Below are 12,112 nucleotides of genomic sequence, written 5' to 3' on the forward strand. Positions count from 1 at the left end.
TGTAGAAAGACTTTTAAGGGTGGGGCATGATGTCTCATTGTGTTGTCCAGGCTGGCCTTCAACTCCTGAACTCAAGCAATCCTCCTGCCTCAGCCTCACGAGTGCTCTGGACCACAGGCATATGCCACTGTGCCTTAGAAAGACTTATTTTTGTAATAGTAGGGATTGTACCCGAAGCGCTGTACTACTGGACTACAAGCCCAGTACTTTTCATTTTGAAACAAACAGGGTTTTGGGAAGTTGCTGAGGCTGACCTAAAACTTGGGATCCTCCTGCCTCAGCCTCTATGTAAGTACAGAGTTACAAGCATGTGGGCTGGGGCTGGGGCTGAGCGGTAGAACTCTCACCTTACATGTGCAAGGTCCTGGGTTTGATCCTCAGCACCACATAAAAATAAATAAAACAAAGGTATTGTATTCCAATAAAACTAAAAAATATTTAAAAAAAAATTAGGGCTGGGGCTATAGCTCAGTGGTAGAGCGCCCGCCTTGATGTGTGAGGCACTGGGTTCGATTCTCAACACCACATAAAAATTAAATATATTGTGTCCAAGTACAACTAAAAAAAAAAAGTAAAAATAAATAGAAATGTGCCTCCATGCCCAGCTAGAAAAGTTTCAAATATAGAAAAAATAGATACACCAAGATTCTTGTGTCCTAATTAAAATATATTTGGTGCTTTTAGTCCTTTATGCATATTTATAGGCCATGCGTACTGTTTTAGGATGTTTTATTTTCTAATTTTTAAAATATGTCCTAGTTAGTATAAATTATTTCACGTGTAAATATTATACAATGTAGATAATGCAGTAGGATAAGGGCCTCTGTTCTACACAAAAAAAGTTTTTCCTAAATAGGACATATTACATACTTAGTACCTTATTTTTATTTAATATATTTTGGATGCTTTATCTATCAGAACTTATTGCCTCACTTCATTCTTTCTGACACTGGGGATTGAACCCAGGGTTGCTATATCACTGAGCTACATCCCCAGTCCTTTTTTATTTATTTTGGAGAACGGGTCTTGCTGTGTTGCCCATAAGTATTCTTTGTTTTTTTTAAAGAGAGTGAGAGAGGAGAGAGAGAGAGAGAGAATTTTTAATATTTATTTTTTTAGTTCTCGGCGGACACAACATCTTTTGTTGGTATGTGGTGCTGAGGATCGAACCCGGGCCACACGCATGCCAGGCGAGTGCGCTACCGCTTGAGCCACATCCCCAGCCCCGATAAGTATTCTTTGAATATATATTTTTTTCTTGCTGATTGCTGGGGCTTGATACCACACATGGTCTTACATGTGCTAGGTAAAGTGCTTTACCACTGAGCTATACAACCGCAGCTCTTTTTTTATGTTATTTTTTGAGACAGTTTTACTGTATTACCCAGGCTCAATCTTGTGATCTTTCTGCCTGGGAAGCCTCCCAGATAGCTAGGATTGCAGGTGCATGCCACTATGCCCCTATATCTGGGTATTCTTCAGATAACACTTTTAAATATGGAATTGCTGTGTTAAAGAGTATAAAAAATGTAAGGCTTTTGGTTCCTGTTGTGAGACTCTCCTCCAGAAAAATCTGTATTATTTTGTATTTCCTTTCTTTCTCTCTTTTTTTTAGTATTTAGTTTTTAGTTGTGGTTGAATATAATGCCTTTTATTTTTATGTTGTGATGAGGATCGAACCCAGGGCCTCACAGGTGCTAGACTGAGCACTCTACTGCTGAGCCACAACCCCAGCCTTCATTTTTTCAGTGCTGGAATCAACCCCAGTACTGCCTCATGTATATTAGGTAAGCATTGTATCTCTAGCTCGAGATTTTGAGAGCACTTAATTTGGCTTCAAATTAAGTACAAAATAATATCCCTGAAGTTTAAACAGATGGATAAGTATTCCACCCCAATACATTGAACAATCCCAGTTTTACTTTCTAGGGAACTATTGATAGTCTGTATGTTCTTATAAAACATGAACATACTAGCCTCGTGCAGTGGCACATGCTTGTAATCCCAGTGGCTCTGGAGGCTGAGGTAGGAGGATTGAAAGTTCAAAGCCAGCCTCAGCCACTGCAAGGCACTAAGCAACTCAGTGAGTCCCTGTCTCTAAAATAAAATACAAAAACTAGGACTGGGGATGAGGCTCAGTGATCAAGTGCCTCTGAGTTCAATCCCTGGTACCAAAAAAATAAACAAACCATTAATATACTGAGAATTGGGGCTTGGGTGTACCAGGGTTTGAACCTAGTAACTTAGCTTAAACCCTGACCCACATTTCCACTCTTTTAATATTTTTTTAGTTGTAGAGGGACACACAATATCTTTATTAATTTATTTTTATGTGGTGTTCTGAGGATCTAACCAGTGCCTCACACATGCTAGGCAAGCACTCTACCACTGAGCTACAGCCCCAGCCCCCCAAGTCCTTTTTTATTTATTTTACATTTTGTGACAGTCTCACTAAGTTGCTTAGAGTCTTGCTAAATTGCTGAGGCTGGCTTTGTACTTGAGATCCTCTTGCCTCAGTTTCCCATTGCCAGAATCACAGGCATGTGTCATCACACTGGGCCATACTGGGAAATCCTAACACCCAAGATGTTGCATATTTCTTTACTCTTGCTATGCCCTTTTCTCTACCCCTAGGTAAAATTCATTAATCCCTTGATTGCCTGTCTCTTCCATCTATTTTCCTTGAATTCCTTTTGACCATTAGATTGAACAATTCTTGGATCTGTAAATAAATTCTCTTTCCTAGAGCATCTTCTTTATTTACCCTGCCAAGCTCCTTGAGGGCACAAACTGATGAACACTAGATGGTGAACATCCACACTTTGTCAAACGGAGTCAGTCACTCAGGTCTCAGTGAAGACTACCTTCATAAGGGCTACTAGGCCTGCATCACCTCTTTGATTCAGAAGCTTCCTTAAGTCTCCTTAGTGTTTGAAGAAATGTATTTTCCCCTCCATCTGTACCTAGTAGGATTTGGGAAGCTTCCCAGACATTGGGAAAGTCATTCCAGACATTGGTGGATGGGAATTGAGGAGTTCAATCATGTCTTCAGCTGCCTGTCAGCTCTGCAATTAAAGAGAGCGACCTGTGGAGGTAACGTGTAGTACAGAATGTCCACACAGCTCTGGCTCTTGTACATGGTAAGCACTCCATGAACATTTGCTGCTATTATTTTGATCTGGACTTACTCTAAGAAAAGAGGATGCATTGGAAGGTAGACCCTATCATTTATATGCCAGAGATCTTTCCAGCCGAGACCCCCCTGGCTCAGTATTGATCTGGCTGCCTTCAGCACAGGGCTCAATTCTACTCCAACCATCAGCGTGTTTAATGGGACCCCCCAGTGGCCCCCATGGCACTATCCCCTGCCCCCTCTGAGGTTCGCACACCGTGTGCACGGACTCGATACAAGCACGTGAAACGTGGGTGGCCCCAGTTGCTTAGAATCTGGATCTTCACCTTTGGAAAGGCAGATGGAGGGTCATTCTGGGAAGACAAATGGATCATGCCAAAAAAAATGCTCTTCCATGGGCTGCCCTCCCCAATCATCTCTCTGCTGTACTGCCTTAACGGTGAGAGACACACACCTGTAGATGGAAAGTCTGAATCTCAGATTTCTTCACATCAAAGGTGAATTTCCCCAAGAAAACTTCAGTCTCATCATCAACCTGAAGGCCCTGGTGGGTGAAGAGTGAATGGAGGAACAGTGAGGCATGGGGAAGGAAAACAACTTTGTGGGGGTTCTTCTTCTATGTGTTTGGTAATTGTGAGTATTCTGATGATAGGATGTGTAGTGTGGAATGTGGGCTCTTAAAAAACTAGGTTTTTTAAGTCTGGCCAATAGTTGTGTTACCTGGGGATAGTAATACCTCCTCTTCCAGAGTATTACTTTCCTTATATACAAAAGGGGAGATAATATTATTTCATCAGTGGTGAGATGGATTCAATAAAATAATGCATGTAAAGTGCTTGGCCTAGAGAAAAGGCTCAATAAGCCATAACTAACATTTGGATATAGTCATGATTATTTATAACCTATAGCAGGCCTGAGAGGCAAGTGGCTTTGTCTGATACATAGATGAGCAAGCAAAGCCTCAAATGCCTGCCCTAGTTATTATGATCCGCTTTGTGCTTTCTAAGCACCCCCCACCTCCTGGCCTCAGTACCACTCACAAAGACTGCGAAGTCTCTGGGGGCGCTGTTGGCTCCCCCGGTGTGTGCCACACTGGGCGGTGGATGCTGTAGGGTGATGTCGCTCAGCTCCACACGACCTGGCAACCTGATGACCACCTGACCCTGGTCGCCCTCAAAAGCCCAGCAATTTCCAGGGAACACATCTGGCTGCAGGCCGGGTAGGGGTGGTGGAGGGAAGAGATCATCAGAACCCACAAAAGAGAGCAACTGCTGTCCTTTCCCATCCTCTACTCCTCCCGTCCGGATCCCTATCAAGCCAGATGCCGCCCAGTGCTCAGTCCCCAGCGCTGTTAGGTGTCTTCATTTTAACCCCATCCTCGGCTTTCAGCACAGCCTCACCTGGGCCAAGCCAGACTCGGCTTTTCAGCCGGCCATACCCTTCTGCACCGCCAAGTTCCGCCTCCAGGGAACTCCAGGTCCCGCCCCTTGATCTCGGGATCCCGATTACAGGCCCACCTCCAGGATGACCGAGGGCGGCCGCGCGTAGTTCCAAAAGCTGAAGCGGTTCCAGAAGTAGGCAGTGTTCGTGTCCTCATAGTCGCGGGATGTCTTCTCTAGGTCGATGGAGGCTCCTGTAGTAGGGAGGAGTAACCCTCAGGAGTTCCCAGGCCTTACCCCCTGCTGGGGAAAGATCTGTGTCAGGATCTCTCTTTGCATGTCTTACCCACAGAGCTCAGCGCGTAGTCGGGTTTCCTCACGAAGTCCTCATTCAGCCTCTGAAACACTAGCTTCGCCACTCTCTGCAGTGTGAAAGGGTGGCGGAGAGGCGGGCTTGTGAGCTGGTTTACAGGTGGGCCTGTCTCCCCAAACTGAGTGCTCTGGGATGGATTGTGTGGGCCTCCAGGAGAGACCCGCAGTGGGGACTGAATCCCGGGCCCCAGCAAGCGGGATCTGCTGGCGGTTTCCTAGGTGCGCGGGGACTGCGAGCGGGGCGGGGTCACCCAGCCTCTGAGCATCCTCGCTGCGCGACTCACCTCGCTGTGGGCTGCGCGAACACTGGACACCTCTTTGTGGAGCTTATCCAGCTCGGCCTGGAGCTGCTGCAGCTGCTGCCCCTGAGAGCGCACGCGCTCGTGGTACTCGCTGGAGAGAGGAGGTTAGCACCTGCAGTTGGCTTCCTGATCCGGGACCTCTCCCGTTAATGCCCAGGACGAAACACCTTTGAGTCGCTCAATACCCACCCCAAGTGCCCTCTTTCACCTTAGAGTCAGCATCTCCTTAGGTTCCTATTGGAGAGAGGGAGGGACAAACAGTGCAATTCAGCTCCGCGCCCCGCTTTCTCCCAAGCCAGCCTTTGGACAACCGACTCAAAACGCCTCCTTTGGAGAACTGCTCCTCCCACACATACACTACCCTGAACTTCCCGGACCAGAGCCTCTCCGAATTTGTTCAAGGCCCAGCCCTTCCTTAGAATTAGCCTCCAGCACCAGCACAAGGAGCCCCCCACAACCTCCACCCATCCAGAAAACGGTCTTCCCGACTTACATTCTCCAGAGGAGGGACCAGGTACAGGAGCCCCCACCACAGTGCTGTAGAAAAGGGGGAGGGTGTCCGGGAAAGGAAGAGGAAGGAAAGGAGTTTACCTGGCGGAAGGAAACTGGACCGCAGACGCCTGAAGGGTGGGGAGGGCGATGGAAGACAGAGGGGCGACTAGAGGGCTCTGAGTGGGCTGAGGAACGTGGGGCGGGGATGTAAATCAGATGGATTTGTCTCTAAACTTTCAGAGCTGGTGCCTCAAGGGATTCTCGGTCCCTTACCTGCCAGAAAGACGCTCAGCAGCGACACTGCGGTGATCAGGAAGCGTATGGAAAAGACCTCCCTAAGGAACCAGAGGGAGATTGAGGCCCGAGGCCCTCCCAGGACCTCGTCACCCCCCAGAGTCCTAGACTCAGCTCCTGTGAACACGACTCATCCAAATCTGAATCGGCTCAAGCCTCGGTCTTGCATGGTCCTACTTCCCACCCCCGCCAGAGAGCAGCCTCTGGGGCGCCCTTGTCCCTCCCTCTGACCTGTACACACTGACCAGCGCGTCTCCTACCAGGGATAACACCACGCTCAGCACCTGGAAGAGGAGGCCTGGGAAGAGGAAAGCGTGTTCAGAGAGCGTGGTGTTACAGGTTCAGAAGGGGCTCAGGAAGGGCATCAGGGCAGAGCCTGGGTTCGGGAGGGACCCGGGAAGCGAAGAATACGCTAGGAGAATGCGTTGAGGGCGAGAAACGGCTGGATACTCAGACTTGAATCTCAAAGGGGCTGGGGACTCGGACTTGAGAATTGGAGTCCGAGGGCTGAGCGGGAGGATCAGAGGGGACTGGCGCTGGCCTGGACCGTACTCAGGAAGCTCTTGGACACTCGCGGCGGAGGCATCTCCTGCCTCAGATCCAGGGTGGAGAGAAGATCGAGCGGCTCCTCAGAGACTACAGGAGACTCAGTCGGTTCTGCGAGAGCCCAAAGGCTCCATTGGGGCCTTGAGCACCGCAGGCCCATTCTTTCCCCGAGAGCAGGCTCCCCAGCCCAGCCGCCAGAGAGCTGGGCAGCCTCTCAAACAGGCTTTGGACCCGCCGCACCGGAATCCCAGGCCTCTCCCTCCGCATCCCCCCAGGCTCATTCTAGAGTTGGTCCCACTCCCAAGCGGATGCTCCGCCCCCATCCTGAGGTCTGGGTGCGGCCCCCTTTCCCAGATAGCCACTCACACCAACACTGAGGCGCCTCCTCAGTGGTGCCCAATCACAGGGTTTTCCCCGCCCCTTCCCAGGGCCGTCCATCACACCAAGGCACCGCCCCTCAAGGGATTTCATTTAGCGTCCCCCTTGCTAAAAGGTGCCCAGACATAATCTTATCCCCTCTCCTCGCCAGGCTCCGCCCGTAGGCCCCGCCCCCTCCCTCGGCTCCCCCAGGTTCGACCCCGCCCGCACCCGAGGCCCCGCCCCTCACGGTTGCGGCGCCACAAGCGGTCTGCCCTTTGTGGCTCCGAGACGCCGGCTTCTGCCGAGACCTTCCTGCCCATGTGGGTCCTCCGGGCAGTCCTGGGCTCAGGGCAGGCTCACCGCAGCTGGAGCCCCCAGCCCTTCTGCCCTCGGGTTCCCTTGGCCCCGGCCCAGCTGAACGGTGCCGGCTGCTGTCCCCCGAAATGACGCTCTCTGAACTATTGCTGTTGTCGCTGTAGAAGTTGGGTTTGTGCGGGGACGCGGCCGAGCCTGGTCGAGGGCTCCGCCGCATCCTGACCTGGGCTGCCCCTCACGGACGCCAAAGTCGCCGCCGCAGCCGCCAAGGCCCTCAGCCGCTGCGTGCCGCGAGGACCCTACGGATTCTGCGTGAGCCGGCGGCCGCGCAGCCAGACTCGGCCCTCTCACCTGTATCTGGGCCTGGCTGCTGTCGTCATAGAGGAGACCAAGGTCTCCGCCGCACGTCCTGACCGTACGTCATAGAGCTAGCCGTGACGTCGCTGGGAGCCATTGCAATCTCTTACTCTTTCTGATGTTTGACATCACATCTTTTTCCAGAACACGCAGAATGGCGCTCAGCGTAATTTCTATCTTCCTTCCCTGCTGTTTTTCTCATTTGACACTAACATGCTATATGTTTTACTTATTTATTACATTATTGCCTGTCAGGCCCACTAGAAGGTAAACTTTTTGAGGGTGGGGATTTTTTCCCCCACTGCGTATCTTGCAGTAAGTACTTAGATAGCCTAGCCTGTAGTAGGTGCTCAAATATTTGCCAAGGAATAAACATTAAGAAGGATCAGAGCATCATCCAGGGCACTTCTAAATAAACATATGGTCCTTTTGCTCTGCAAGCCTTCAACTCTCTCCTCTCTTTCTAGTTATCGAGACAGAAGACTCTGAACTCAGGATCTGTGGGTTCCTCCCCAACCAGGCCCATGTTCCCAGAGGTCTGTCGGGTGGGAATTGCGCACCCACCAATCACTATACCCACACTCAAACCCCACACTGAACTATGGATAAGAAAATGAGGGGGCTGAGATTATGGCTCAGCGGTAGGGCGCTCACCTAGCACATGCGAGACCCCGGGTTCAATCCTCAGCACCACATAAAAATAAATAAGTGAAATAAAGGTATTGCGTCCAACTACAACTAAAAAAATAAATATTAAAAAAGAAAGAAAGAGGGCTGGGGATGTGGCTCAAGCGGTAGCGCGCTCGCCTGGCATGCGTGCGGCCCGGTTGGATTCTCAGCACCACATACAAACAAAGATGTTGTGTCCGCTGAGAACTAAAAAATAAATATTAAAAAAAAAGAAAGAAAGAAAATGAGTAATCACAGATGGTCACTTCCAAGACACCAGAAGTTCCCAAACTCCTGCTGTGCAACAGAGCACTAGAGCAGCTTATAGAAATTCAGGTTCCCAGGCATGCCTTGGGATTATACCACTGCCTTTCTGGGGTGGGCACAGAAATATGCATTTTAACAACCACATATGTAATCCTGGTTAGGGACCACGCTTTGAAAACATCCAGCACAAATTACACAAAAAGATCCAGAAGGGGGAAGGACATCCCTGAGACCACAGAATATGTGACTGATTAGAATTCCAATATCCTGCCCTCCAGCCTATTACATACCACTCCTTCCTTAGAATGTTAGGTAGTGAAAGTGGCAGTTCTTAGAGGGGTGGAGGCACAGGGACAGTCTTTTAAGATGTGTTCTAGCCCAAGGGGAGGTGCTTGTGCCAGGCTCCAGAGAAGTGACATCAGTGCATTGCTTGATTAGATACCACAGAGCTCGGGACAGAAAAAGAGGAAGACCAAGGCACTGCAAACTAAAAATTCTGTCCAAATCTAGTCCCCTTTCTCCCCCACTTACTTAATATTTGTGAACTCTTTTGGTACCAATGTCCCTTGTTTATCAAAAGGGCAAGTGAAACCCCCAACATCTGAGGACCTTGAGGTCTAACCTGGTCCTTGCTTAGAAAGAGAATAGTCCATTCCCCTTGTCTTATATTGTATAGATTCCCAAAATCAGTTGAATTCCTAATAACTGGGGCAAAAAGCAGAACAGGGCTTTCCAACCCCTATTGAGATGGGAATGCTAAAGCACAAGAAGGAATCATAGGTAGCTTAAAGCCATACAGCAAGACCTAGTTCCTCTGATGGTCTAATCTTATCTACTGCTGCTGCCCTGAATTCCTTGTATTCAGGTCAAACTGAGCAAATCGTGTGCCCTACAAAGCATCCTGCATTCCTCTCAACTGCTTAGATGCCTATCTCTGCTCCCAACTCCTATACTCAAAGCTCCCTCCTCTGGGAAGCCCAACTGCCCTCCTTCGGAGATCCCCACACCTGACCCTTTCCTATTGTGATGGAAACTGCCATATGATGGTATTTCTAGCCATTTTATCAATGGAGCCCATGAAGCTCCTGAGAGACAAACAACACATCTGACTCACCTCTCTGTGGCTGAATCCCTTCTGTCCATCCTCCAGGATATAGCACAAGTCTTGCATGTAGGAGTATAGTAAATAGAGTAAGTGACTAGGCATGGTGGTGGGCCATTATAATCTCAGTGATTTAAGAGACTAAGGCAGAAGGATTGCAAGTTTGAGGTCAGCCTCCATCAATTTAGCAAGATCTTATACAACCACCACAAAAAGGGACTGATAATGTAACTTAGTGGTAAAGCACTCTTGGGTTCAATCCCCAATACATTCAACACATAGTTTTTGTCACCTATTTTGGGTTCAGACTGTGAGATATATTTATTCCTTCATTGAGCATAATTATTGAACATCTATTAAAAGTCATTAACCCAAGCTAGGAATTTTATGCCCAGAGAAAAGCACAAATGCTTCATATTTTACAGTGGTATGTTAAAATTTTTTACATTATGTATGGTGGCACATGCCTGTAGTCCCAGTGACTCAGGAGGCTTAGGCAGGAGGATTACAAATTCAAGGCCAGCCTCAGCAACTTAATGAAGCTCTCAGCAACTTAGTGAGACCCTGTATTAAAATTTTAAAAAATCACGGACTATTTTAAAGGTTTGCTGACTCCTTGGAGCCCATGTATGATACCACTGGAATCCTAGGACCCCAAGTTAAGGACCATTTGCTTCTGGTTAAGAAGCATATGGAGCTGGGTGCAGTGGCGCATGCCTGTAATCCCAGCAGTTCAGGAGGCTGAGACAGGAGGATCATGAGTTCAAAGCCAGCCTCAGTGATGGAAAGGCATTAAGCAACTCAGTGAGGCCCTGTCTCTAAATAAAATACAAATTAGGGCTGGGGATGTGGCTCAGTGGCCATATGCCCCTGAATTCAATACCTAGTACCAAAAATAAAACAAAACAAAAAATATGAAACAACTACTATGCTCAAGCTAATAATGTATCCCGTAAAACTAGGGGATTCTATTATTTTTTTTTTTTAAAGAAGGAGGAGGAGGAAACAAAGGGAGGGAGGGAAGCCCAGGATTTATTTTTTTTTAAGAGAGAGGAGAGAGAGAGAGAATTTTTAATATTTATTTTTTAGTTCTCGGCGGACACAACATCTTTGTTGGTATGTGGTGCTGAGGATCGAACCCGGGTCGCACGCATGCCAGGCGAGCACGCTACCGCTTGAGCCACATCCCCAGCCCAAGGGGATTCTATTATTATTCCATCCTTTTACCCAGGCAAAGTAAGTGACTAGGCATGGTGGTGGGCCATTAAGGGTCTACTGTGTATCATATTCTGAGCTAGGAAAAATAAATAAAATGAAAACTGATTCTGAGAACACAAAGATGAACAAGAAACAGCATGAGGTCTATGCCCTTGCGGCTTCATAGGCTAGCAAGGACTAGATTTGGGCCCTATCCTCTCCACTCCTATCCTGTCTCAGCTCTCACCCCATGAGGATGGGATGAAGTATGAAGCATTGACCAACTTGTAGCTGATGAAGGCAGGAAGGACTGAGCTGACCACAGGGACCTTACCCCCACCTCTCCATTATCCCTCCCTCTCCACCCATGACTCCCAGGCCTGCTGCCTGAGTGTTTGACTAAAGGGCAGGGATTGCTGAACCTGCTGGGTGAGTCCAGTGAGTCAGAAGTGATTGGGGTGGACAGTCAGGCAAAGGGTGAGCCAGTGGCACAGGGACCATGGCTCTGACTGTGTGTGTGAGGAGACTAACAGGGCTGCCAGGCACCCATGACCGACAAGTGAAGCTCAGCTTTCGGGGTGAGGCTTGCAAGGATACTGTAAGAATTCTTGGAACTGGACTTCTAACCCTCTATTTCCCAGACCTCTAACCCAGTTCCTGGCCATCTCTACAGTTTGTCTCCTTTCTCCCCAGCCTACCACCTCTGACCTTCTGCTTTTTTCCCTCACCCAACCGCTTTTTTCCTTTAAATGTGAGTCTAGGGGGAATGGACACTGGACCAAGGGTAGAAGAGGCTAATGACTTTTTTATGTGGGTAAGGGCTAATAAATGACTAGTTTCAATCCTGAGCAGGTTTTACCCAGAAAACAAGGAAAATTCGCTGTGGTCAAGAAGCCGATGTCGGTGAGGTCAGTATGGATGGCTCCTGGATGGGTAAAAGCTGGGCTGATTCCTTTCCAGGTCCATCCTGGGCTCATTACTGGGATTGGGGAGATGTAGTCTTGGGAAGTGGGGTCAGAAACAGACTTAAGAAATCAGACCCTTGGGCTAGGGATGTGGCTCAAGCAGTAGCATGCTCGCCTGGCATGCGTGGGGCTCTGGGTTCCATCCTTAGCACCATATAAAAGTAAAATGAAGATGCTTTGTCCACCGAAAACTTGAAAAAAAAATCAGACCCACTTGGAATAAGTCAGTTCTAAGACTGGAGGGCATTATTTCTTGACTGATAGTTAGCTCTAGATTAGCCCTTGTTTGTAGTCAGTCCCTGGTTGGAAGGATCATTTCAGGTTTGGAAGACCAGTCCTAGGGTTAGCTCCAGGTTTAGGGG

General features: G+C 48.5%; 2 protein-coding genes across 3 annotated transcripts in view; one reads left to right on the forward strand and one right to left on the reverse strand.

The window, feature by feature from the left end:
- Nucleotides 1-2,324: 2,324 nt before the first annotated feature.
- Nucleotides 2,325-7,425, reverse strand: SPAG4 (sperm associated antigen 4). 2 transcript variants are annotated; one of them, XM_081292258.1, is made up of 12 exons: nt 7,107-7,425; nt 6,525-6,629; nt 6,204-6,270; nt 5,952-6,013; nt 5,680-5,723; nt 5,395-5,420; nt 5,169-5,277; nt 4,859-4,934; nt 4,651-4,766; nt 4,174-4,341; nt 3,588-3,677; nt 2,325-3,486 (listed from the first exon to the last, which is right to left on the reverse strand). In XM_081292258.1, the coding sequence occupies exons 1-12, from the start codon at nt 7,408-7,410 to the stop codon at nt 3,328-3,330; spliced, it is 1,326 nt and encodes a 441-aa protein (XP_081148384.1). In that variant the 5' UTR covers nt 7,411-7,425; the 3' UTR covers nt 2,325-3,327. The 2 variants fall into 2 exon arrangements, with proteins under 2 accessions (XP_081148384.1, XP_081148383.1); XM_081292257.1 differs by having other exon boundaries at nt 7,126-7,343.
- Nucleotides 7,426-11,284: 3,859 nt separating this feature from the next.
- LOC308648562 (fer-1-like protein 4) overlaps nt 11,285-12,112 on the forward strand; it is a gene marked incomplete at both ends in the record, with an annotated part of 42,660 nt that continues 41,832 nt past the window's right edge. Inside the window, 2 exon segments of the mRNA XM_081293318.1 lie at nt 11,285-11,363; nt 11,638-11,693. Coding sequence (XP_081149444.1) covers nt 11,285-11,363; nt 11,638-11,693 — 135 coding nt within the window.

The sequence above is a fragment of the Spermophilus citellus genome, assembly GCF_964194105.1.
Source record: "Spermophilus citellus genome assembly, chromosome: 4".
Lineage (NCBI taxonomy): Eukaryota > Metazoa > Chordata > Mammalia > Rodentia > Sciuridae > Spermophilus > Spermophilus citellus.

Bases quoted from the DNA above. Each gene is read 5' to 3' on its own strand.
- SPAG4 (XM_081292258.1), bottom strand. From the start codon at position 7,410: ATGCGGCGGAGCCCTCGACCAGGCTCGGCCGCGTCCCCGCACAAACCC. The intron at 5,421-5,679 runs GTAAGTCGGGAA...TCTCTCCAATAG, and splicing joins TGGTCCCTCCTCTGGAGAAT to GAACCTAAGGAGATGCTGAC. The intron at 4,767-4,858 runs GTAAGACATGCA...TCCCTACTACAG, and splicing joins CTACGCGCTGAGCTCTGTGG to GAGCCTCCATCGACCTAGAG.